Here is a 26,589-nt window from a genome sequence, read left to right as displayed (position 1 = left end):
TGGATAGAACCCCCCCCCTCACACATACACACACATTTGTCCCCCCCAGGCAATCCCAACGCAGGAAAATAAATCTGCAGGCTTTCAGGCAGTTTAAGCGTGGCTGACACAGTGGAGGATGTGTGTATGACCCTACCAATGGTCTTTCTGTCTTTCTAGCATCCCCCTCCCTCCTTAGTTCATTGGAACTTAAAGTATAGTATAGTACTGTCCACAAGGATTATGTACTATGTGTGTGTGTGTGTATGTGTGTGTGCGTGTGTGTGTGTGTGTGTGTGTGTGTGTGTGTGTGTGTGTGTGTGTGTGTGTGTGTGTGTGTGTGTGTGTGTGTGTGTGTGTGTGTGTGTGTGTGTGTGTGTCTGTGTGTGTGTGTCTGTGTGTGTGTGTGTCTGTGTGTGTGTGTGTGTGTGTGTGGTACAGTGGTTCCTCCAATAAGCCAGTGTTAGTCCTAACTAATATATCAGCTGGGTAATGGGTTCATTCCATTCCCAACGCTTCACTGGCTCTGTTCTCTGCTCGCAGAACAGAACTAGGTCAAACCTACTTTAGTGGAACAAAATGAAGCAACAAAAAACAAATAAGGGTGTAGAGAAAGAGATAGAGGGAGGGAGAGAGATAGGGAGCGAAGGAGAGAGATAGGGAAAAAGGAAAGGATGCTAGGAGAGAAAAGGGAAGGATGGATGGAAGGAAGTAAGGAAGGAAGGAAGGAGAGTGGGAGGAGGTTCATTTCATGAACGACGGTGGCCAGTGAGCGTGACCGTGAGGAGTGGACAGACACCACAGCTCAATCAATTTAATGATGACATCATCAATCAATGAATTACAAACAGCCAATGGGAAAAAGAATGTTACACTGACACCTCCTTCTAACTGGGCAGATGAATATCACGTATCTGAAATCTCACGCATGGCTCTCGACCTTCGCCTCTCCCGAGTCCGTACGGGAGTCGCAGCGATGGGAGAAGAGTGTAACTACCAATTGGATATCATGAAATTGTGGAGAAAAAAGGGGTAAAAGTAAAAAAAGAAATAATCATTTGATTAAATAACAAAATACAACAAAATACAAAAAATGTTGCAGGGTTTTGATTTCATTCAGATCTGGACATTCGGTCCTTAACAGGAAAGTGAGAGTAGTTGCTGAGTGTTGTGTGGTTTGATATGATGCAAGACATGTTTCCAACCAACAGGGGTCACCTGTCGGACTCCATCACTTCTTACCCCCTCCATCCAACCAACGCTCTTCCTTCCCCCCAAGCGTCTTTTAACGCAACGGAACACTGAATCTTACTGGACGACACAGTGAATAATTGATGGGGATTGGGAGACGGCTATGAAAGAAGAAAGATAGCCTCAGTGCCTCGGGGTCAAAGGTCAGGATATACAATTACAGGCACTAGCCCCTACTTCCATCTAGATGAGAGAATCATTTTTAACATGATCGGTGTTTCAGTTACACATTGACTCCTGAGGATGCCCTTGAAGTAGGATGTCGGCCATTTTGACAGCTTTACCCAGATATCTTTATATAGCTCACTGATGTTTGTCTGTCCATATCTAAAATAGTATGTATTTTATCTTTTTCAGTAGAATGGACTTCTTCCTGAAAAAAACCCCACCTTCGATATGGGCATTCTAAACAGGATGTTTCATCACAGTAACTGATCCTGTGTTTAAAGGCTGGTACAGTTAGTGTTTCAAGAATGTGCCAACTGGAACCTATTTTTATTTCTTCATTTAACTAAGGAAGTCAGTTAAGAACAACTTCTTATTTTACAATGACGGTCTACCAAACCCTCTGCTAACCCGGACGACGCTGGGCAAATTGTGTTAGCTGTCCTATGGACAGGATTGACCGGGATTGAACCAGGGTCTGTAGTGACACCTCTAGCACTGAGATGCAGTGCCTTAGACCGCTGCGCCACTCGGGAGCTTCTGCAAGGTTTTATGTCAGTTAATTAAAAAACTACAGTCTGTCAAAATAATTACAGAGAGAATTGTATTTTTAAATTAGGCACTTGAAGGGATAAAATATTTATCTCGAAATAGGCTGATTGCATGACTAATTTAAGGTGTCCAGTGATAGTATTGAATAAAGACTTCAGTCTGTTTAGATTTCGTCATTCCATCTACACAAGAATGATATAAGCATGAACATGTACCAGTGTATCACACATAATCTTACACAACTGTGAGAATGACAATATTTAACGTCTGCAATGAATTTAGACTCAGTAATGCCCAAGTATACAGCATTATGAACCATACTACGGTACACTCTAACCCATATTACACTGACCATCAATACTGAGGAATGCTGGGAAATACAGTACCACATACCGTCCAGTCCTATCCACCCTGAGACATACCTGAACCAATCAGGTTCACCGAAAGCCCCAACCCCAACCTGACCTCTACTGACACTGTAGTTTACCATCAAACAAACATACATCACTCCTGCATGTCCTTCTTCCACTCCTCTATTCCCCCATCATTCCCCCTCTATGTGTGTATCTAGCTCTTTACTTCCTTCCAATCACTTATCTCTCTGTCCTCCCCCTATCAGTCATTCGTTATCTCTCTGTCCTCCCCCTATCAGTCATTCATTATCTCTCTGTCCTCCATCCTACCAGTCATTCATTATCTCTCTGTCCTCCTTCCTATCAGTCATTCGTTATCTCTCTGTCCTCCTTCCTATCAGTCATTCATTATCTCTCTGTCCTCCATCCTACCAGTCATTCGTTATCTCTCTGTCCTCCTTCCTATCAGTCATTCGTTATCTCTCTGTCCTCCTTCCTATCAGTCATTCATTATCTCTCTGTCCTCCATCCTACCAGTCATTCATTATCTCTCTGTCCTCCTTCCTATCAGTCATTCATTATCTCTCTGTCCTCCTTCCTGTCAGTCATTCGTTATCTCTCTGTCCTCCTTCCTATCAGTCATTCGTTATCTCTCTGTCCTCCATCCTACCAGTCATTCATTATCTCTCTGTCCTCCCCCTATCAGTCATTCGTTATCTCTCTGTCCTCCTTCCTATCAGTCATTCATTATCTCTCTGTCCTCCTTCCTATCAGTCATTCATTATCTCTCTGTCCTCCCCCTATCAGTCATTCGTTATCTCTCTGTCCTCCTTCCTATCAGTCATTCATTATCTCTCTGTCCTCCTTCCTGTCAGTCATTCGTTATCTCTCTGTCCTCCTTCCTATCAGTCATTCGTTATCTCTCTGTCCTCCTTCCTATCAGTCATTCATTATCTCTCTGTCCTCCATCCTACCAGTCATTCGTTATCTCTCTGTCCTCCTTCCTATCAGTCATTCGTTATCTCTCTGTCCTCCTTCCTATCAGTCATTCATTATCTCTCTGTCCTCCATCCTACCAGTCATTCATTATCTCTCTGTCCTCCTTCCTATCAGTCATTCATTATCTCTCTGTCCTCCTTCCTGTCAGTCATTCGTTATCTCTCTGTCCTCCTTCCTATCAGTCATTCGTTATCTCTCTGTCCTCCATCCTACCAGTCATTCATTATCTCTCTGTCCTCCCCCTATCAGTCATTCGTTATCTCTCTGTCCTCCTTCCTATCAGTCATTCATTATCTCTCTGTCCTCCTTCCTATCAGTCATTCATTATCTCTCTGTCCTCCCCCTATCAGTCATTCGTTATCTCTCTGTCCTCCTTCCTATCAGTCATTCATTATCTCTCTGTCCTCCTTCCTGTCAGTCATTCGTTATCTCTCTGTCCTCCTTCCTATCAGTCATTCGTTATCTCTCTGTCCTCCATCCTACCAGTCATTCATTATCTCTCTGTCCTCCCCCTATCAGTCATTCGTTATCTCTCTGTCCTCCTTCCTATCAGTCATTCATTATCTCTCTGTCCTCCTTCCTATCAGTCATTCATTATCTCTCTGTCCTCCCCCTATCAGTCATTCGTTATCTCTCTGTCCTCCTTCCTATCAGTCATTCATTATCTCTCTGTCCTCCTTCCTACCAGTCATTCATTATCTCTCTGTCCTCCCCCTATCAGTCATTCATTATCTCTCTGTCCTCCTTCCTATCAGTCATTCGTTATCTCTCTGTCCTCCTTCCTATCAGTCATTCGTTATCTCTCTGTCCTCCTTCCTATCAGTCATTCATTATCTCTCTGTCCTCCTTCCTATCAGTCATTCGTTATCTCTCTGTCCTCCTTCCTATCAGTCATTCGTTATCTCTCTGTCCTCCTTCCTATCAGTCATTCGTTATCTCTCTGTCCTCCTTCCTATCAGTCATTCATTATCTCTCTGTCCTCCTTCCTACCAGTCATTCATTATCTCTCTGTCATCCCCCTATCAGTCATTCGTTATCTCTCTGTCCTCCTTCCTATCAGTCATTCATTATCTCTCTGTCCTCCATCCTACCAGTCATTCATTATCTCTCTGTCCTCCCCCTATCAGTCATTCATTATCTCTCTGTCCTCCTTCCTATCAGTCATTCGTTATCTCTCTGTCCTCCTTCCTATCAGTCATTCGTTATCTCTCTGTCCTCCTTCCTATCAGTCATTCATTATCTCTCTGTCCTCCTTCCTATCAGTCATTCGTTATCTCTCTGTCCTCCTTCCTATCAGTCATTCGTTATCTCTCTGTCCTCCTTCCTATCAGTCATTCATTATCTCTCTGTCCTCCTTCCTATCAGTCATTCGTTATCTCTCTGTCCTCCTTCCTATCAGTCATTTGTTATCTCTCTGTCCTCCTTCCTATCAGTCATTCGTTATCTCTCTGTCCTCTCTCCTATCAGTCATTTATTATCTCTCTGTCCTCCTTCCTATCAGTCATTTGTTATCTCTCTGTCCTCCTTCCTATCAGTCATTCATTATCTCGCTGTCCTCTCTCCTATCAGTCATTGATTATCTCTCTGTCCACCTCCCTACCAGTCATTAATTATCTCTCTGTCCTTCCTACAAGTAATTCATTTTTTCCTCCTTCCTATCAGTCATTTATTATCTCTCTGTCCTTCATCCTGTCATTCATTATCTCTCTGTCCTCTGTATTGCATCAGAGGTCTGTCTCCAAGGTATTCCAGTGTTTTTCCAGCAGGGAGGAGCACTGCAGGGCAGACTGACTCCACTACTGAATTATAGATATCTGTTACATCACACACACATGCACACACATGCCTGCCACTCATTTGCAGCACTCGCCTCTAACCACACAAACACCTTACACCTGACCCCTCCCCCATGCATCCTTCTTCTATAAAAACGCCACTCTCCATCCCTTCCTTTATCCCTCCCTTCAAATGCTTCCTCTTTCATTCTCCTTTCATCTCTCTAAGACTCCTGCAGGAAAGCTGAGTCATTAAATCACTTCAAACAGAGAGAAAGAGAGGGGCCTGGTCTCACTCAATAACTACAGGGGAGAAGGAGAGAAAGTTCTCCAGGCTCACATCTCTAATGCAGAATGCATCGGCCCCCTACACATACAGAAAGTAGGGTTCCTCAAGGGTTATTTGGGAAGGTTGATGGTTCCAGGTGGAACCATAATGACGTAAATAACATTTTGAGCCCTCTAATTGTTCTTTACAATTCACTAAAAGGTTCTCTCCTCTTTCAGTGACAATGTAAGGGAGGTGGCTCATTCAAATATTTTAGGGAGTGGTTTACGCACAGCTATTCTTGCGCAACCATGAGTGAGAGTGTCATTCCACTTTATCTAATGTCTTGTCTTATGCCCGTACATATTACATGTGACTATGGCCAGTGACGGTGTCTTGTGAAAGACTCTCGTATGGCCTTGCGTCTTTTGAGAACAGTTGGCTAAATCAGTCAGTGGTTCTCACTTCTCTCCTCAGAGACCCCCAGCTGTTCCAGATGTATCTCTCTTGATTCAACTTGTCAAATAACACAATAACAACACCTATGGAATTGTAACAATATAATCTGGCTGACCAGAATAAAGAACCCTGTATGGTTCTTCAAAAGGATCTACAACGAACCTTTCAGAATGAGATATTTTTCTCCATTAAGGTTCTATAAAAAAAATAGACCCCAAAAATGGTTCCCCTATGGTTACAAGCCAAATAGCCCTTATCTGGTACTATGGCCAGCATTACCATATCTGTGTGTACTGGGCCATAGACAGGAACTATTGTCAGCATTACCATATCTGTGTGTACTGGGCCATAGACAGGAACTATTGTCAGCATTACCATATCTGTGTGTACCTGGCCATAGACAGGAACTATTGTCATCATTACCATATCTGTGCGTACTGGGCCATAGACAGGAACTATTGTCAGCATTACCATATCTGTGTGTACTGGGCCATAGACAGGAACTATTGTCAACATTACCATATCTGTGCGTACCTGGCCATAGACAGGAACTATTGTCAACATTACCATATCTGTGCGTACCTGGCCATAGACAGGAACTATTGTCAACATGACCATATCTGTGCCTGCCTACATTTGTATATCCATGTTGTCATGACAATCTTCTCATATGGTCGCTTTGCCTTCCTGTCAAATGTCTTATCCACACTCAGAAACACAAGCACAATGGTCATAACCAACATCTTCAGCTTGACACAATGGCATTGCAGGACCATACTGCTTTCATTTCAGAGCAAAGAACTACACAAATGTGCCCGCGCAGTTCGCACACGCACACGCACACACACACACACACACACACACACACACACACACACAGGAAAACAGCTGACTCAGACTACATTGCAGCTTGCCAAGTTAAGAGCAGAGAGCAGAGTGTGGACTGACCAATGAGGCTCTTCGTAGCCTGCGGCTCATGGGCTTGTCGAAGGGCGGACTGTTCATGGCAAACTTCTCCAGGTAGCCTTCCGGTAGCCTGATGTCAGCCGGCAGAGACAGGCGCTTGTTTATGTCCTGGAGAGAGGGAGGGAGATAGAGCCAGGTGGGAGAGAGACACAGAGACAGGAGATTGTTTATGTCCTGGAGATAGAGCCAGGTGCGAGAGAGACACAGAGACAGACGCTTGTTTATGTCCTGGAGAGAGAGGGGAAGATAGAGCCAGGTGGGAGAGAGACACAGAGACAGACGCTTGTTTATGTCCTGGAGAGAGAGGGGAAGATAGAGCCAGGTGGGAGAGAGACACAGAGACAGGAGATTGTTCATGTCCTGGAGATAGAGCCAGGTGGGAGAGAGACACAGAGACAGGCGCTTGTTTTTGTCCTGGAGAGAGAGAGGGAGATAGAGCCAGGTGGGAGAGAGACACAGAGACAGGCGCTTGTTTTTGTCCTGGAGAGAGAGTGGGAGATAGAGCCAGGTGGGAGGGAGACACAGAGACAGGAGATTGTTCATGTCCTGGAGAGAGAGAGGGAGATAGAGCCAGGTGGGAGAGAGACAAAGAGACAGGGATGGGATTATAACTGTGTGTTCAATCAGTTAATCAAATCAATAGTATTATTGTGATACATTTTCTGTATATAAGAGTATACAGTGACCACTGGCCTGTTCAGGATTGGGGGTCAATTCCACATCAATGCAGTCAATTTAGGAAGTGGATTGAAATTACAATACTGAAAGGTCCTCTGAATGAATTTACTGAATTGAAATGGATTTGACTCCCTGGTTGTGATACATCCATTACTAACACTCACATCTGTAGTCCACATTGAACTACATCTCCCAACATACCTCACTCCTCTATTGCCTACTCCAGGCAGGGTGCCAATCATCCCTGGTTTCCATGGCAGCACTGCCTGGCCCAGACCCAACCTTCCCACAGGATATGTCCCCAATGTGTATGTGTGTGTGTGTGTGTGTGTGTGTGTGTGTGTGTGTGTGTGTACGTGAACACGTACACAAGCACAATGGTCATAAACAACATTTGCAGCTTGACACAATGGCATTGTAGGACCATACTGCTTTCATTACACAACGGAGAACTACACAAATGAAAATGTAAACTCTATATTTGGCCATGTATGAATATCGAATCTTAATGTTTTGTAGAGATGAAAGGCTGTTAGCACATTGAATGGAGAGAAAACAACATGGAACTAGAGCTGTGACGGTCTGCTGGTAATTGTCATGCAAATGACAGACAGTCACACGGTAATTGACCGTTAATTAACATTAACATGTTTAGCATCTCTGGGCATTGGAACATCTGGATTTAAAAAAAATTATAAATCAATTTAATATAGCCTACACCATTACAATAATATATATGATATATTTAGTTGTGAAAGGCTTGTAAACCTGGGAATGTATTCCAAAATATAAGGGCAGCATGTTGCAACTCAATACTAACTCTGTATTGCTGATTTGGGAAAGTCACAAAGAAAGGCCTGCACTCTGATCCTTCCTACAGAAGGAGACAACTGCATCGCTGCTCTGCTTGTGTGGCAAACCAGTTAGGGGGTATCTACTCAACCAACGGAAGGGGAAATTAAAATGACAATTCAAGGCTACAACCACCAAAAGTCAACAGGTAGACTGCTATTTAAGCTATGATCTGAATGGAGTTGGTATTTCGGGTAGCTAATTGTAAGAAGTGCAGTAACATTATGGCTGGCCTCAAGTAGCCTAGGTAGCTAGTTTCTCTCAGTTTGATGATGTCAAGACAGGTACTATGTAATCGAACAGGAGGATAAATAATTAGTGAGAAGTTAGTGTAGCGTAAGATAAGTGGTTGTGGTCTCTCCCTGTTCCTGCTCTGGTGCGCCGATCCTCCTTTGTCTTACTCACACATTCACCCACCGCACGGCCTCCACTCCCTTATAGTCTCCAGCTGTTCACTCTGCCTCCACTCCCTTAGTCTCCAGCTGTTCACTCTGCCTCCACTCCCTTAGTCTCCAGCTGTTCACTCTGCCTCCACTCCCTTAGTCTCCAGCTGTTCACTCTGCCTCCACTCCCTTAGTCTCCAGCTGTTCACTCTGCCTCCACTCCCTTAGTCTCCAGCTGTTCACTCTGCCTCCACTCCCTTATAGTCTCCAGCTGTTCACTCTGCCTCCAATCCCTTATAGTCTCCAGCTGTTCACTCTGCCTCCACTCCCTTATAGTCTCCAGCTGTTCACTCTGCCTCCACTCCCTTAGTCTCCAGCTGTTTACTCTGCCTCCACTCCCTTATAGTCTCCAGCTGTTCACTCTGCCTCCACTCCCTTAGTCTCCAGCTGTTCACTCTGCCTCCACTCCCTTATAGTCTCCAGCTGTTCACTCTGCCTCCAATCCCTTATAGTCTCCAGCTGTTCACTCTGCCTCCACTCCCTTATAGTCTCCAGCTGTTCACTCCGCCTCCACTCCCTTAGTCTCCAGCTGTTCACTCTGCCTCCACTCCCTTATAGTCTCCAGCTGTTCACTCTGCCTCCACTCCCTTGTAGTCTCCAGCTGTTCACTCTGCCTCCACTCCCTTATAGTCTCCAGCTGTTCACTCTGCCTCCACTCCCTTGTAGTCTCCAGCCGTTCACTCTGCCTCCACTCCCTTAGTCTCCAGCTGTTCACTCTGCCTCCACTCCCTTATAGTCTCCAGCTGTTCACTGCCTCCAATCCCTTATAGTCTCCAGCTGTTCACTCTGCCTCCACTCCCTTGTAGTCTCCAGCTGTTCACTCTGCCTCCACTCCCTTATAGTCTCCAGCTGTTCACTCTGCCTCCACTCCCTTGTAGTCTCCAGCTGTTCACTCTGCCTCCACTCCCTTATAGTCTCCAGCTGTTCACTCTGCCTCCACTCCCTTGTAGTCTCCAGCTGTTCACTCTGCCTCCACTCCCTTATGGTCTCCAGCTGTTCACTCTGCCTCCACTCCCTTGCAGTCTCCAGCTGTTCACTCTGCCTCCACTCCCTTGTAGTCTCCAGCTGTTCACTCTGCCTCCACTCCCTTATAGTCTCCAGCTGTTCACTCTGCCTCCACTCCCTTGTAGTCTCCAGCTGTTCACTCTGCCTCCACTCCCTTGTAGTATACAGCTGCTCACACTTGGCCTCTCTCTCCTTTTCTCCATGGTTCCGTTTTAATGAAGTAGCAAAACAATTGGCTTTTTTGCTGCTTCCCTCACTCGGACTGGACCGATTGTCCTTTAGGTCCTTTCGGAAGAGGTTTTAAATATGTATTCATGCATATTGGGTTCTTTCCTGTGTCCACTTTGGAACGGGAGCTCTATCTCCCATCACTATTTGTCCTCATCATTCAGATTATTCAAATTCAATCATTAAGTGATTAGAGGGACAATAGAGCACTGAGTACCAGGCCATTAGCGAGGGCCGTTAGCTAGTTTGGTAGGCTACCCTTCAGCGCCATTCATTTGCTCAGTTCTGGATGGGATTACCGTGACCAACGATCATCAGGAAATTAGACTGCGGTCATGACTCGTGACTGCCGGTGTGGCGGTAATACGGTCACCTTGACAGCCCTACATGGAACAGAACATAAGAGCCATCACCCTGGGGACTCTGCCAACCCATCTCATACACACACACACACAAACATTCACACACACACACACACACACACACAAAGGACACATTCTCATGAATATAATTAGCGATAGTAATGACATCTTGACAACACACACACACAGTATACAATTAGGTTATACTGTACGCTAGTGTTGCAAGATATACCAAAACTTCTGTATTTCTTCAATACTAGAACTAGAATTTTTGTTAGTTTCGGTACTTCTGTCAAATGTGTGTCTCGTCGCATACGGATTGAGCGCATCGAGTCTGTCTAGTAATTTGCCCGAATCTTCTCAAGGGGCTGCCAAAAGCTAGCAAGGGTACTTGTCTTCTCAAGGGGCAGTAGCAAGCTAGCAAGGGTACTTGTCTTCTCAAGGGGCAGTAGTAAGCTAGCCAGGGTACTTGTCTTCTCAAGGGGCAGTAGCAAGCTAGCAAGGGTACTTGTCTTCTCAAGGGGCAGTAGTAAGCTAGCAAGGGTACTTGTCTTCTCAGGGGGCAGTAGTAAGCTAGCAAGGGTACTTGTCTTCTCAGGGGGCAGTAGCAAGCTAGCAAGGGTACTTGTCTTCTCAGGGGGCAGTAGTAAGCTAGCCAGGGTACTTGTCTTCTCAAGGGGCAGTAGCAAGCTAGCAAGGGTACTTGTCTTCTCAAGGGGCAGTAGTAAGCTAGCCAGGCTACTTGTCTTCTCAAGGGGCAGTAGTAAGCTAGCAAGGGTACTTGTCTTTTCAAGGGGCAGTAGTAAGCTAGCAAGGGTACTTGTCTTCTCAAGGGGCAGTAGCAAGCCAGCAAGGGTACTTGTCTTCTCAAGGGGCAGTAGTAAGCTAGCAAGGGTACTTGTCTTCTCAGGGGGCAGTAGTAAGCTAGCAAGGGTACTTGTCTTCTCAAGGGGCAGTAGCAAGCTAGCAAGGGTACTTGTCTTCTCAAGGGGCAGTAGCAAGCTAGCAAGGGTACTTGTCTTCTCAAGGGGAAGTAGTAAGCTAGCAAGGGTACTTGTCTTCTCAGGGGGCAGTAGTAAGCTAGCCAGGGTACTTGTCTTCTCAAGGGGCAGTAGCAAGCTAGCAACGGTACTTGTCTTCTCAAGGGGCAGTAGTAAGCTAGCAAGGGTACTTGTCTTCTCAGGGGGCAATAGTAAGCTAGCAAGGGTACTTGTCTTCTCAGGGGGCAGTAGTAAGCTAGCCAGGGTACTTGTCTTCTCAGGGGGCAGTAGTAAGCTAGCCAGGGTACTTGTCTTCTCAAGGGGCAGTAGTAAGCTAGCCAGGGTGCTTGTCTTCTCAGGGGCAGTAGTAAGCTAGCCAGGCTACTTGTCTTATCAAGGGACAGTAGTAAGCTAGCAATGGTACTTGTCTCAAGCTAGCCAGGGTACTTGTCTTCTCAAGGGGCAGTAGTAAGCTAGCCAGGGTACTTGTCTTCTCAAGGGACAGTAGTAAGCTAGCCAGGGTACTTGTCTTCTCAAGGGGCAGTAGTAAGCTAGCCAGGGTACTTGTCTTCTCAGGGGGCAGTAGTAAGCTAGCCAGGGTACTTGTCTTCTCAGGGGGCAGTAGTAAGCTAGCCAGGGTACTTGTCTTCTCAGGGGGCAGTAGTAAGCTAGCCAGGGTGCTTGTCTTCTCAGGGGGCAGTAGTAAGCTAGCCAGGCTACTTGTCTTATCAAGGGGCAGTAGTAAGCTAGCAATGGTACTTGTCTCAAGCTAGCCAGGGTACTTGTCTTCTCAAGGGACAGTAGTAAGCTAGCCAGGGTACTTGTCTTCTCAAGGGGCAGTAGAAAGCTAGCAAGGGTACTTGTCTTCTCAAGGGGCAGTAGTAAGCTAGCCAGGGTACTTGTCTTCTCAAGGGGCAGTAGAAAGCTAGCCAGGGTACTTGTCTCAAGCTAGCAAGGGTACTTGTCTTCTCAAGGGGCAGTTGTAAACTAGCAAGGGTACTTGTCTTCTCAAGGGGGCAGTTGTCTTCTCAAGGGGCAGTAGTAAGCTAGCCAGGGTACTTGTCTTCTCAAGGGGCAGTAGTAAGCTAGCAAGGGCACTTGTCTTCTCAAGGGGGCAGTTGTCTTCTCAAGGGGGCAGTAGTAAGCTAGCCAGGGTACTTGTCTTCTCAAGGGGGCAGTAGTAAGCTAGCAAGGGTACTTGTCTTCTCAAGGGGGCAGTTGTCTTCTCAAGGGGGCAGTAGTAAGCTAGCACATAAAAAATGATTTTACAAATGACATTTTGAATTGTAACGTTATTCTACTAGCAACTAAATTCAAATTATTTTTGAGTGGCAATGACATGAACATATATTCAGCATGACATTCATGTGAGCATTATAATATGATTACAACCCAAAAGAAATATGAAATGCACTCACAATTTAGCTATGACAGCAATACATTTAGACTACTTTGTGTTTGTCTGGGCTTGCTAGTAGTAGCCACTAGCCACTAGCCAGCAGCAGCCCTGGGCGGAGCATTGCACACTGGGAGTTGAAATGCACTCTGGGAATTGTAGTATGCTGTGTAAAATCCATTGTATTTCTACAGTATGGTGTGCATGCTTCAGAAATGAGCTTCCCTGTTTTTTATGTCGTTTTGGAATTAAACTACTAATTCAATACATCAAATGATTTAGCTGTTGTCAGGTGCGTGAATGAGGACCCAAAAGCGAATTAACAAACAGAGTTTCTTTAATGATGAACACACGTGGGCTCAGATGGACAGGTAGATTCCGACAGGACAGGACAAGGTTGCAGCAAACACGATGATAGTCTGGTTCAGGCATGAGACACACAAACAAGAATCCGACAAAGACAGGAGCAGAAACAGAGAGAGATATAGGGACCTAATCAGAGGGAAAAAGGGAACAGGTGGGAAAAGGGGTGAATGAGGTAGTCAGAGAAGACAAGGAACAGCTGGGGGAAAGAGGGACAGAAACGGTAACCTAGTACGACCAGCAGAGGGAGACAGGGTGAAAGGAAAGGACAGAAAGACACAACATGACAATACATGACAGTACCCCCCCACTCACCGAGCGCCTCCTGGCGCACTCGAGGAGGAAACCTGGCGGCAACGGAGGAAATCCTCGATCAGCGCACGGTCCAGCACGTCCCGAGAGGGAACCCAACTCCTCTCCTCAGGACCGTACCCCTCCCAATCTACGAGGTACTGGTGACCACGGCCCCGAGGACGCATGTCCAAAATCCTACGGACCCTGTAGATGGGTGCGCCCTCGACAAGGATGGGGGGGGGGGGAAGACGAGCGGGGGCGCGAAGAACGGGCTTGATACAGGAGACATGGAAGACCGGGTGGACGCGACGAAGGTATCGCGGAAGAAGAAGTCGAACTGCGACAGGATTAATGACCCGAGAAATACGGAACGGACCAATGAACCGCGGGGTCAACTTGCGAGAAGCCGTCTTAAGGGGAAGGTTCTGAGTGGAGAGCCAAACTCTCTGACCGCGACAATATCTAGGACTCTTAGTTCTACGCTTATTAGCAGCCCTCACAGTCTGCGTCCTATAACGGCAAAGTGCAGACCTGACCCTCTTCCAGGTGCGCTCGCAACGTTGGACAAAAGCCTGAGCGGAGGGGACGCTGGACTCGGCGAACTGAGATGAGAACAGCGGAGGCTGGTACCCGAGGCTACTCTGAAAAGGAGATAGCCCGGTCGCAGACGAAGGAAGCGAGTTGTGGGCGTATTCTGCCCAGGGGAGCTGTTCTGTCCAAGACGCAGGGTTGCGAAAAGAAAGACTGCGTAAGATGCGACCAATAGTCTGATTGGCCCGTTCTGCTTGACCGTTAGACTGGGGGTGAAAGCCGGAAGAGAGACTGACGGAAGCCCCAATCAAACGGCAAAACTCCCTCCAAAATTGAGACGTGAATTGCGGACCTCTGTCCGAAACGACGTCTGACGGAAGGCCATGAATTCTGAAAACATTCTCGATGATGATTTGTGCCGTCTCTTTAGCAGAAGGAAGCTTAGCAAGGGGAATGAAATGAGCCGCCTTAGAGAACCTATCGACAACCGTAAGAATAACAGTCTTCCCCGCTGACGAAGGCAGTCCGGTGACAAAATCTAAGGCGATGTGAGACCACGGTCGAGAGGGAATGGGAAGCGGCCTGAGACGGCCGGCAGGAGGGGAGTTACCGGACTTAGTCTGCGCGCAGACCGAACAAGCAGCCACGAAACGACGCGTGTCATGCTCCCGGGTGGGCCACCAAAAACGCTGGCGAATGGAAGCAAGCGTACCCCGAACGCCAGGGTGGCCGGCTAACTTGGCAGAGTGAGCCCACTGAAGAACGGCCAGACGAGTAGGAACGGGAACGAAAAGAAGGTTCCTAGGACAAGCGCGCGGCGACGGAGTGTGAGTGAGCGCTTGCTTTACCTGCCTCTCAATTCCCCAGACAGTCAACCCGACAACACGCCCCTCAGGGAGAATCCCCTCGGGGTCAGTGGAGGCTACTGAAGAACTGAAGAGACGAGATAAAGCATCAGGCTTGGTGTTCTTAGAGCCCGGACGATAAGAAATCACAAACTCGAAACGAGCGAAAAACAGCGCCCAACGCGCCTGACGCGCATTAAGTCGTTTGGCAGAACGGATGTACTCAAGGTTCCTATGGTCAGTCCAAACAACAAAAGGAACGGTCGCCCCCTCCAACCACTGTCGCCATTCGCCTAGGGCTAACCGGATGGCGAGCAGTTCGCGGTTTCCCACATCATAGTTACGTTCCGACGGCGACAGGCGATGAGAAAAATACGCGCATGGGTGGACCTTGTCGTCAGAGAGGGAGCGCTGAGAAAGAATGGCTCCCACGCCCACCTCTGACGCGTCAACCTCGACAACGAACTGTCTAGAGACGTCAGGTGTAACAAGGATAGGAGCGGATGTAAAACGATTCTTGAGGAGATCAAAAGCTCCCTGGGCGGAAACGGACCACTTAAAGCACGTCTTGACAGAAGTAAGGGCTGTGAGAGGAGCTGCCACCTGACCGAAATTACGGATGAAACGACGATAGAAGTTCGCGAAGCCGAGAAAGCGCTGCAGCTCGACGCGTGACTTAGGGGCGGGCCAATCAATGACAGCTTGGACCTTAGCGGGATCCATCTTAATGCCTTCAGCGGAAATAACAGAACCGAGAAATGTGACGGAGGAGGCATGAAAAGTGCACTTCTCAGCCTTCACAAAAAGACAATTCTCTAAAAGGCGCTGGAGGACACGTCGAACGTGCTGAACATGAATCTGGAGTGACGGTGAAAAAATCAGGATATCGTCAAGGTAAACGAAAACAAAGATGTTCAGCATGTCTCTCAGGACATCATTGACTAATGCCTGAAAGACAGCTGGAGCGTTAGCGAGGCCGAAAGGAAGAACCCGGTATTCAAAGTGCCCTAACGGAGTGTTAAACGCCGTCTTCCACTCGTCCCCCTCCCTGATGCGCACGAGATGGTAAGCGTTACGAAGGTCCAACTTAGTGAAAAACCTGGCTCCCTGCAGGATCTCGAAGGCTGAAGACATAAGAGGAAGCGGATAACGATTCTTCACTGTTATGTCATTCAGCCCTCGATAATCTATGCAGGGGCGCAGAGACCCGTCCTTCTTCTTGACAAAAAAAAACCCCGCTCCGGCGGGAGAGGAGGAGGGGACTATGGTACCGGCGTCAAGAGCTACAGACAAATAATCCTCGAGAGCCTTACGTTCGGGAGCCGACAGAGAGTATAGTCTACCCCGGGGGGGAGTGGTTCCCGGAAGGAGATCAATACTACAATCATACGACCGGTGTGGAGGAAGAGAGGTGGCCCTGGACTGACTGAACACCGTGCGCAGATCGTGATATTCCTCCGGCACCCCTGTCAAATCACCAGGCTCCTCCTGTGAAGAAGAGACAGAGGAAACAGGAGGGATAGCAGACATTAAACATTTCACATGACAAGAGACGTTCCAGGAGAGGATAGAATTACTAGACCAATTAATGGAAGGATTATGACAAACTAGAAAAGAAATGGTTTCGCTATGATTACCAGAAACAGTGAGGGTTAAAGGTAGCGTCTCACGCTGAATCCTGGGGAGAGGACTACCATCCAGGGCGAACAAGGCCGTGGACTCCCTTAACTGTCTGAGAGGAATGTCATGTTCCCGAGCCCAGGTCTCGTCCATAAAACAGCCCTCCGCCCCAGAGTCTATTAAGGCACTGCAGGAAGCTGACGAACCGGTCCAGCGTAGATGGACCGACAAGGTAGTGCAGGATCTTGAAGGAGAGACAGGAGTAGTAGCGCTCACCAGTAGCCCTCCGCTTACTGATGAGCTCTGGCTTTTACTGGACATGAAGTGACAAAATGACCAGCAGAACCGCAATAGAGACAGAGGCGGTTGGTGATTCTCCGTTCCCTCTCCTTAGTCGAGATGCGGATACCTCCCAGCTGCATAGGCTCAGCTCCCGAGCCGGCAGAGGAAGATGGTAGTGATGCGGAGAGGGGGGCAACGGAGAACGCGAGCTCCTTTCCATGAGCTCGGTGACGAAGATCAACCCGTCGCTCAATGCGAATAGCGAGTTCAATCAAGGAATCCACGCTGGAAGGAACCTCCCGGGAGAGAATCTCATCCTTTACCTCTGCGCGGAGACCCTCCAGAAGACGAGCGAGCAAAGCCGGCTCGTTCCAGCCACTGGAGGCAGCAAGAGTGCGAAACTCAATAGAGTAGTCTGTTATGGATCGATTGCCTTGACATAGGGAAGACAGGGCCCTGGAAGCCTCCTCCCCAAAAACAGATCGATCAAAAACCCGTATCATCTCCTCCTTAAAGTCCTGATACTGGTTAGTACACTCAGCCCTTGCCTCCCAGATTGCCGTGCCCCACTCACGAGCCCGTCCAGTAAGGAGAGATATGACGTAGGCGACACGAGCAGTGCTCCTGGCGTAAGTGTTGGGCTGGAGAGAAAAAACAATATCACACTGGGTGAGGAACGAGCGGCATTCAGTGGGCTCCCCAGAGTAACACGGCGGGTTATTGATTCTGGGCTCCGGAGATTCGAAAGCCCTGGAAGTGGCCGGTGGATCGAGGCGGAGATGGTGAACCTGTTCTGTGAGGTTGGAGACTTGGGTGGCCAGGGTCTCAACGGCATGTCGAGCAGCAGACAATTCCTGCTCGTGTCTGCCTAGCATCGCTCCCTGGATCTCGACGGCTGAGTGGAGAGGATCCGAAGTCGCTGGGTCCATTCTTGGTCGGATTCTTCTGTCAGGTGCGTGAATGAGGACCCAAAAGCGAATTAACAAACAGAGTTTCTTTAATGATGAACACACGTGGGCTCAGATGGACAGGTAGATTCCGACAGGACAGGACAAGGTTGCAGCAAACACGATGATAGTCTGGTTCAGGCATGAGACACACAAACAAGAATCCGACAAAGACAGGAGCAGAAACAGAGAGAGATATAGGGACCTAATCAGAGGGAAAAAGGGAACAGGTGGGAAAAGGGGTGAATGAGGTAGTCAGAGAAGACAAGGAACAGCTGGGGGAAAGAGGGACAGAAACGGTAACCTAGTACGACCAGCAGAGGGAGACAGGGTGAAAGGAAAGGACAGAAAGACACAACATGACAATACATGACAGCTGTAGTGAATCATAGCTCTAATGAATGATATTTTACCCAATATTATGGCAAATTAATTAACCCTGATATGTATAAAAATCCAATTTTAAAACATTTCAGATGTATAATTACATGAGGCTCATGGTTTTGCATAAGGAATTGAATATGTTATTTAATATGGTGTTGTATTTTTTTTAAACGATTGAATATAGAATATTATATATTCTATTTGTTATTTGAGTTGTTCTACCAGTTATTCACATATTGTTCAATGTTGAAGAAAGTACAGCCCATTGGTTTTCTATGGCCTTAGCTAATAGTTTTCTTTTTTTTCTTCTTCTGTGGTATCGTTTCAGTATCAGGGTAACATTTTGGTATCGAGTATCGTTTTGGTATCGAGTATCGCTTTGGTATCGACTATCATTTTGGTATCGACTATCGTTTTGGTATCGACTATCATTTTGGTATCGACTATCATTTTGGTATCGACTATCATTTTGGTATCGACTATCGTTTTGGTATTGACTATCGTTTTGGTATCGACTATCATTTTGGTATCGACTATCATTTTGGTATCGACTATCGTTTTGGTATTGACTATCGTTTTGGTATCGACTATCGTTTTGGTACTGAATATTGATTTGGTATCGAGTATTTTGATGAACCTGGTATTGGTATCAAAGTCAAAACTTCTGGTATCGTGACAACACTACTGTACGTAGGAACATACATACACACGTGAATATGACAATACCGTGACACATTCACCTGTACACAGTAAGCATTTATCTCTGCTTAATAAGTCCCATCGGCACCTCATCCATTCTGTTAACTCATCAACACACTCACTGAAGTACACAGTCAACTAACACACACAATGACTACACACAAACATGCCCACACACACAGAGAACACACACAACACACACCGTCACTCAAATAATCATGTTCATACACATGCACTCTTTCATTCACTTAGAAACATTTGATTTGATTTCATGCATGTGTACACACACACACACACACACACACACACACACATACAGAACACATACACTAACACACGTACACACACACAACCTAGTACTTACAATGCAGAACAGCTCTAGTAAGTCCCTCATTGTCCCTCTGAATGGTAATCCTACACTCTCACACACTCTTCCCACACTGCACCTCTCTTGCCTGCCACATGACCCAACAGATAGAGATGGGCAGAAGCAGAGAAAGAGAGAGAGAGAACGAGGGCACGATTGTGCCAGAGTACCCCACACACTCCGAGGAAGAAGGGGAGGAGGACGTAGAGGAGAAGGAGGAGGGAAAAGAGGGAGGGGTGGAGAGATTCCTGAGGGTAGAACAGAATTGGGGGAAGGGGGGAATGTGGAGTGATGTTGGAAATCGCTGATAGGAAACAGTTATTTTCCATCTCTCTGTCCTCCTCATTCTCTCCCTCTACTCACATCTTTCCTCCACTCTCTCTCCCTCTCCTCACATCCTTCCTCCACTCTCTCATCCCTCTCTCTCTCCCTCTCCTCACATCGTTCCTCCACTCTCTCATCCCTCTCTCTCTCTCATCCCTCTCTCTCTCTCCTTCTCCTCACATCTTTCCTCCATTCTCTCTCTCTCCCTCTCTCATACCTATCTCTCTCCCTCTCCTCATATCTTTCCTCCATTCTCTCTCCATCTCTCTCTCTCATCCCTATCTCTCTCCCTCTCCTCACATCTTTCCTCCATTCTCTCTCTCTCCCTCTCTCATACCTATCTCTCTCCCTCTCCTCATATCTTTCCTCCATTCTCTCTCCCTCTCTCTCTCTCTCTCATCCCTATCTCTCTCCCTCTCCTCACATCATTCCTCCATTCTCTCTCTCATCCCTCTCTCTCCCTCTCCTCATATCTTTCCTCCATTATCTCTCTCTCCCTCTCTCTCTCTCATCCCTATCTCTCTCCCTCTCCTCACATCTTTCATCCATTGTCTCTCTCCCTCTCTCTCATCCCTCTCTCTCTCCCTCATCTCACATCTTTCCCCCACTCTCTCTCTCTCTCTCCTTCTCTCTCTCCCTCTCCACACATCTTTCCCCCACTCTCTCTCATCCTTCTCTCTCTCCCTCTCCTCACATCTTTCCTCCACTCTCTCTTTCTCTGCCCATCCATGTCCAAGTTCTACCTCTCTCTGTTCCTTATCATGGTTTCATTATTTCATTCTGCCCCCCCCTCTTCCTCCCCCTTCTTCTCTCTGTCTGTAGTAAACATGGTGTAAAGCAGTCCAGTCCAGAGTGTCCACACAGAGGCAGCAGACTGTGTGTCCAGGGGCATTTCCTGCAATACTGCTGTGCTCATCATTCTACAGATACCACACACACACACACACACACACACACACACACACACACACACACACACACACACACACACACACACACACACACACACACACACACACACACAGACACACACACAGACAGACAGACAGACAGACAGACAGACAGACAGACAGACAGACAGACAGACAGAACTAAACAGAGAGACAGACACACACACACCAATTGTACCTCATTGGAGATGCGTCTGTGGTGGTTGTTCCTCATGCGGACCCTGACTGGACTCTGGACTTCATCAGAAGACGTCCCAGATGCCTGATCACTCTCCCCGTCTGAGCCCATCTTCACGTTCTCATGGACGATACCTGCAGGAAACAATAAACATACTTCATCTGGATCCTCAGTCCAGTATTAAAGGCAAACATCTCAACTCCTGTGGTCAGATGAGTCATTACAATAACAATAGTTTAAATCCCAACACAAATACTTGAATGAAAACCTCTGGAAGGACAGGGGAGGATTTAGGGGCTATTTTAACCATTCTGTTTTTACATAGGAGCCAAATACTGTAAATATATGCATACAGAGGTCAGGTGTAAGTTACAACCACAGAAAAAACACCATCTCCTCCATATAAAGGACTGAAAAAGGCAGATTTCTACCACTATCTATCCCAGATGATTTTTTTTTGTTTTGTATCTCACATTTGATAATTATCTTAATGGTTAAGGGACCAGAGTCAGAGAAACACACACAACCCTGAGATGGCACTTCTTCAGAGCACCCCCCTCTCAGACGAGAAATTGTACCACCAGCCTTGCAGGGGTGTCAGCTAGGTGTCAGCTAGGTGTGTAAAACACAGGTGGTGAGATGAGGAGGTCAGGAGGTCAATATTACTGCACTGCAGCTGTCTTAAGTGTAAATCACACTCCACAATTGCTGAGACGCGTCAGTCCGGCGATCCATTTTGACAGAGATATGTGGCTCTGAGAACGCAGGGACACACAGCCCGACCAACCAACACGTCTCCAGTACGCCTCCTCTATTCATTTGGATGTGTTGACAGTTGGAGAAATCGCTCGAGCTGCTCTGAGAATTTGAAAACTATGAAAGCCAGCGGTCCAATATTCTAGAACACTGCTGTGCGTATGATTACACATTTTGGACTACGATAAACACTTTATTGTCTGTCTGTCTGTCTGTCTGTCTGTCTGTCTGTCTGTCTGTCTGTCTGTCTGTCTGTCTGTGTGTGTGTGTGTGTGTGTGTGTGTGTGTGTGTGTGTGTGTGTGTGTAGGGGGAAGGGAGGTAAGACTCTCTTTCCATCAGTCTTAGGTTTCAAGGTTTCTTTGGCTTCCATGGTGTGGTATCTGAGACAGCAGCACTCAGGGATCAGTAGCCTAGTCTACAGACTGGAGGTGACTGAATGTAATGGTGTATAGTGATAAACAGGAATGAATTACCCCCTGACAGACAGATAGACAGATAGATGTAGAGAGACAGAGAGAGGACAGAGAGAAAGAAAAGAGAGAGAAAGAGAGTGAGTGAGAGAGAGAGAGAGAGAGAGAGAGAGAGAGAACAGAGAGAGGACCAGGAGAAAGAGGGGAGAGAGAGCGACAGAGACAGACACAGAGAGAATAGAGAGAGGACAGAGAGAAAGAAGAGAGAGAGAAAGAGAGTGAGAGAGAGAGAGGACCAGGAGAAAGAGGGGAGAGAGAGAGAGAACAGAGAGAGAACCAGGAAAGAGAGAGAGAGAGAGAGAGAGAGAGAGAGAGAGGGAGAGAGAGAGACAGAGACAGAGACAGAGAGAGGAACAGGAGAAAGAGGGGAGAGATAGAGAGAGGACCAGGAGAAAGCGGGGAGAGAGAGAGAGCGAGAGAGAGGTGGAGGTGGAGGATAGGAGGGCAGGAGGAGAGTAGGAGAGGAGGAGGATAGGAGAGGAGGAGGATAGGAGGGGAGGAGGAGGATAGGAGAGGTGGATAGGAGGGGGATAGGAAGATAGGAGAGGAGAAGGATAGGAGGGCAGAAGGATAGGAGGGCAGGAGGATAGGAGAGGAGAAGGATAGGAGAGGAGAAAGGTAGGAGAGGAGGAGGAGGATAGGAGAGGAGAAGGATAGGAGAGGAGGAGGAGGATAGGAGACGAGGATAGGAGATGGAGTAAGGAAAGATTAGTAAAGGGGATGATTGGATATATAAGGGCAGGTAGAGGTAGAGAGGGAGAAGGTGAGGAGGAGAGGAGGGGGAGAAGAAGAGGAGGATGTTGTATTTGCAAGGATATCCATCATACCTGTCAGCGATGGGGAGTGAAAAGGGATTTAGAAAACATGGCCTAAACAACAACATCACATAAATGTGTCTATACTGTAAAACAAATTATTCAACTATAATCACAATTAGGGATGCACGATATATTGGTGAACATATCAGAATCGGTCGATATTAGCTAAAAATGCCAACATCGGTATTGGCCGATGTCTAGTTTAACGCCAATGTGCAAAACCAATGTCAAGGCTGACGTGCATACGTATATAACGTAGGTAGATGACGTAATAACGCCGCGTAAAATGTTGTGCTACACGTGCAACACAGCATTCCTAACCCACAATGCCTGCTGTGTGGATCGAGCAGCCAACAAGTCCAGCAGTCATTTGAAAAAGTAAGAACATTTCAGCGAGATAACTCAAAAGGCGAAATCCATTAAAGACAAGATAATAGATTAATTGCCCTTTACAATCAATCGTTCTCTGTCGTGGGTGATGTTGGCTTTTGCCGACTGCTCAAGCACCGGTACCACTACCAAGTGTGCTATTTGTCAGATGTTGCCCTACACAGTAATAGCGTCACTGCTACTAGCTTCACGACATACATACTATGAAACGCTGTTTGGGTCTTTGCGTGTTAAAAAAGATACAGCACTGTCAAAGCTGTACAAAAAAGTCTGCAAACAAGCAAACACCGGCCACGAACGATGTGTTTACAATACCGCAACTTCTGGGGTAGCTAGCTTTAGCGTGGTACCTAGCTAGAACCAATACAACCAGCCTGAAAACAATGACCAGTTAAAACTGCAGTCATTTTCATTATTCTTAGCAATGATTTAGGAATCCTTGTATGTTTTAGTTAGGTTGACACTTTGTTGCTCGCCTATTGAAATTGAACTTCATGAAAATAAATAGGTAGGCAGCTACTTAACCATGTTGCCCAAAGCTAACGTTACAAGCAGCCAGCTAGCTTCACCTGGCTAGTGAGGCTCGACCAGACCGGGTTGTGTGTTTGTGTAGCTAGCCACATTAAGGATTAGGCACAATAGTGGAATTTGCGGTTTGCCTTTATAATAAAAGTATGTCATTGACAGTGATGCAAATGAAAACAAATTGTAGAATTATGCCATACTTTTATTTTGCAGGCTAACTGCAAAGTCCACTGTTGAGGCTAATCCTTCTTGTAGCTAGCTTCACATAGATGGGTCCGACCACCATTAATCAAATAAGAACTGTCTTATAAATGAGGGTTATTTTAGATGATAACACCTAGCTATATAGTTAGCTAGCTAATTATTGCTACTGAAACAGATTGTCGTTTTGCTATGTTTTTGGGGAAGGACATTGTTTGCATCCATGAGCTAGCTATCTTTTTTTAATGACCAGCACTGTAGGTGCGCGAGACAACTTCACCAGTATCATAGCATACGTATCGATGAATCGTTGTGACATATGAAATACGAGTGATAGTGTAATCAATGTGTAATAACTACCTAAACAAATGATGAAGGCGTTAAATTATGATGAGACGTGCAGTCATATTCAGGTCCTGATTGGTCAACAAACTTAATTGACACGTCAAATAATGTTAAAGAGTATATTTTTTAACACGCAAAGACCCAAACGGAGTTCCATAGAAATCCTGGTTGAGAATGAAACGACTGAACAAATGAACAACGAAACAGCACAGCAAGTAAGTGAAAGAAATAAGTTTTGTTTATGTTTTCCTGGTAATGGGGACATACTTAAATGCCAACAAAATAACTTTTTGGTCAGTGTGGTGTGTGTGTGTGTGTGTAACCTTTATTTAACTAGGCAAGTCAGTTAAGAACACATTCTTAATTACAATGACGGCCTACCCCGGCCAAAACCGAAAGACATTGGGCTAATTGTGCACCACCCTACAGGACTCCCAATCACGGCCGGATGTGAAACAGCCTGGATTTGAACCAGGGACTGTAGTGACGCCTCTTGCACCGAGATGAAGAGCCTTAGAGTGCTGTGTCCATGTGTGTGTGTTAACTATTTAACTGTACTAGAATGCTTAAGGCCGCTAAAATGTTAAATATCGGTATTTATATTTTTTGGGGCAAGGAAAATATCAGATATCGGTATCGGACAAAAATGTCATTTCAGTGCATCACTAATCACAATGTTTTCTTACATTATTTACAACCGTCAGAACTCTAACCTACCTGTTCATGTTACCTACATCTGTGCTTATAATTCAACCTCTCCTCACAGCAACCCTCAACGACCTGTTAACTTGACTTGCATCTGTCCATATGAACATCAACTGTTGTGTAACGGTCTTCTAGGTGTGAAGGAGAGTCGGACCAAAATGCGGCGTGTAGATTGCGATCCATATTTATTGTGACTATAGCAACATGAATCCAAATACAAACAGTGCAAAATAATAAACGTAATGAAAACCGAAACAGCCTAAACTGGTGCAAACTAACACTAAGGACAATCACCCACAAACACACAGTGAAACCCAGGCTACCTAAATATGGTTCCCAATCAGAGACAATGACTAACACCTGCCTCTGATTGAGAACCATATCAGGCCGGACATAGAAATAGACAAACAAGACATCCAACATAGAATGCCCACCCAGTTCACGTCCTGACCAACACTAAAACAAGGAAAACACACACGAACGATGGTCAGAACGTGACAGTACCCCCCCTCCAAGGTGCGGACTCCGGACGCACAACTTAAACCTATGGGGGAGGGTGTGGGTGGGCATCTGTCCGCGGTGGCGGCTCTGGCGCTGGACGTGGACCCCACTCCATAACAGTTTTAGTCCACCTCCTTAGCGTCCCTAGATAGGTGACCCTTCTTAATGACAGCTCGGGACAGAGGGTCAGCTCGAGACAGAGGGGCAGCTCGGGACAGAAGTAGCTCGGGACTGATGGGTAGCATAGCACTGAGAGGAAGCTCAGGCAGGTAGTTAGATCCGGCAGATCCTGGCTGGCTGGCAGTTCTGGCAGATCCTGGCTGACTGGCAGATCTGGAAGAGTCTGGCTGACTGGCAGATCTGGAAGAGTCTGGCTGACTGGCAGATCTGGAAGAGTCTGGTCGACTGGCAGATCTGGAAGAGTCTGGTCGACTGGCAGATCTGGAAGAGTCTGGTCGACTGGCAGATCTGGAAGAGTCTGGTCGACTGGCAGATCTGGAAGAGTCTGGTCGACTGGCAGATCTGGAAGAGTCTGGTCGACTGGCAGATCTGGAAGAGTCTGGTCGACTGGCAGATCTGGAAGAGTCTGGTCGACTGGCAGATCTGGCTGCTCCATGCTGACTGGCGGCACTGGCTGCTCCATGCTGACTGGCGGCCCTGGCTGCTCCATGCTGACTGGCGGCCCTGGCTGCTCCATGCTGACTGGCGGCCCTGGCTGCTCCATGCTGACTGGCGGCCCTGGCTGCTCCATGCTGACTGGCGGCCCTGGCTGCTCCATGCTGACTGGCGACCCTGGCTGCTCCATGCTAACTGGCGACCCTGGCTGCTCCTTGCAGACTGGTAGCTCCTTGCAGACTGGCAGCTCTGGCGGCCCCTGGTTGACTGGCGGCGCTGGCGCTGGGCTGACTGGCGGCACTGGCGGCCCCTGGCTGACTGGCGGCACTGGAGGCCCCTGGCTGACTGGCGGCACTGGCGGCCCCTGGCAGACGGGCGGCACTGGCGGCTCCTGGCAGACGGGCGGCGCTGGCGGCGCTGGGCAGACGGGCGGCGCTGGCGGCGCTGGGCAGACGGGCGGCACTGGCGGCGCTGGGCAGACGGGCGGCACTGGCGGCGCTGGGCAGACGGGCGGCACTGGCGGCGCTGGGCAGACGGGCGGCACTGGCGGCGCTGGGCAGACGGGCGGCACTGGCGGCGCTGGGCAGACGGGCGGCACTGTCGGCGCTGGGCAGACGGGCGGCACTGGCGGCGTTGGGCAGACGGGAAGCTCCGATGGCGCCGGGCAGACGGGAAGCTCCGGCAGAGGCGCCGGACAGGCGGGAGGCTCCGGCAGATGCGCCGGACAGGCGGGAGGCTCCGGCAGAGGCGCCGGACAGGCGGGAGGC

The 26,589-nt window shown here is 47.6% G+C and overlaps 1 protein-coding gene across 7 annotated transcripts in view; it reads right to left on the bottom strand.

The window, feature by feature from the left end:
- The window catches only part of LOC110519666 (cyclin-dependent kinase 17-like), a 105,318-nt gene that overhangs the window by 16,271 nt on the left and 62,458 nt on the right, over window positions 1–26,589 (bottom strand). For all 7 annotated transcript variants that reach the window (XM_036947550.1, XM_036947551.1, XM_036947552.1 and 4 more), the window contains 2 exons: window positions 20,496–20,629; window positions 6,750–6,875 (listed from right to left, as the gene is read on the bottom strand). In XM_036947550.1, the coding sequence (XP_036803445.1) occupies window positions 6,750–6,875; window positions 20,496–20,629 (260 nt within the window). The remainder of the gene's footprint in view (window positions 1–6,749; window positions 6,876–20,495; window positions 20,630–26,589) is intronic.

The sequence above is a fragment of the Oncorhynchus mykiss genome, chromosome 16, assembly GCF_013265735.2.
Source record: "Oncorhynchus mykiss isolate Arlee chromosome 16, USDA_OmykA_1.1, whole genome shotgun sequence".
Classification (NCBI taxonomy): domain Eukaryota; kingdom Metazoa; phylum Chordata; class Actinopteri; order Salmoniformes; family Salmonidae; genus Oncorhynchus; species Oncorhynchus mykiss.
The sequence above is the reverse complement of the archived record's forward strand: the minus strand, read 5'-3'. Positions and strand labels throughout refer to the sequence as shown.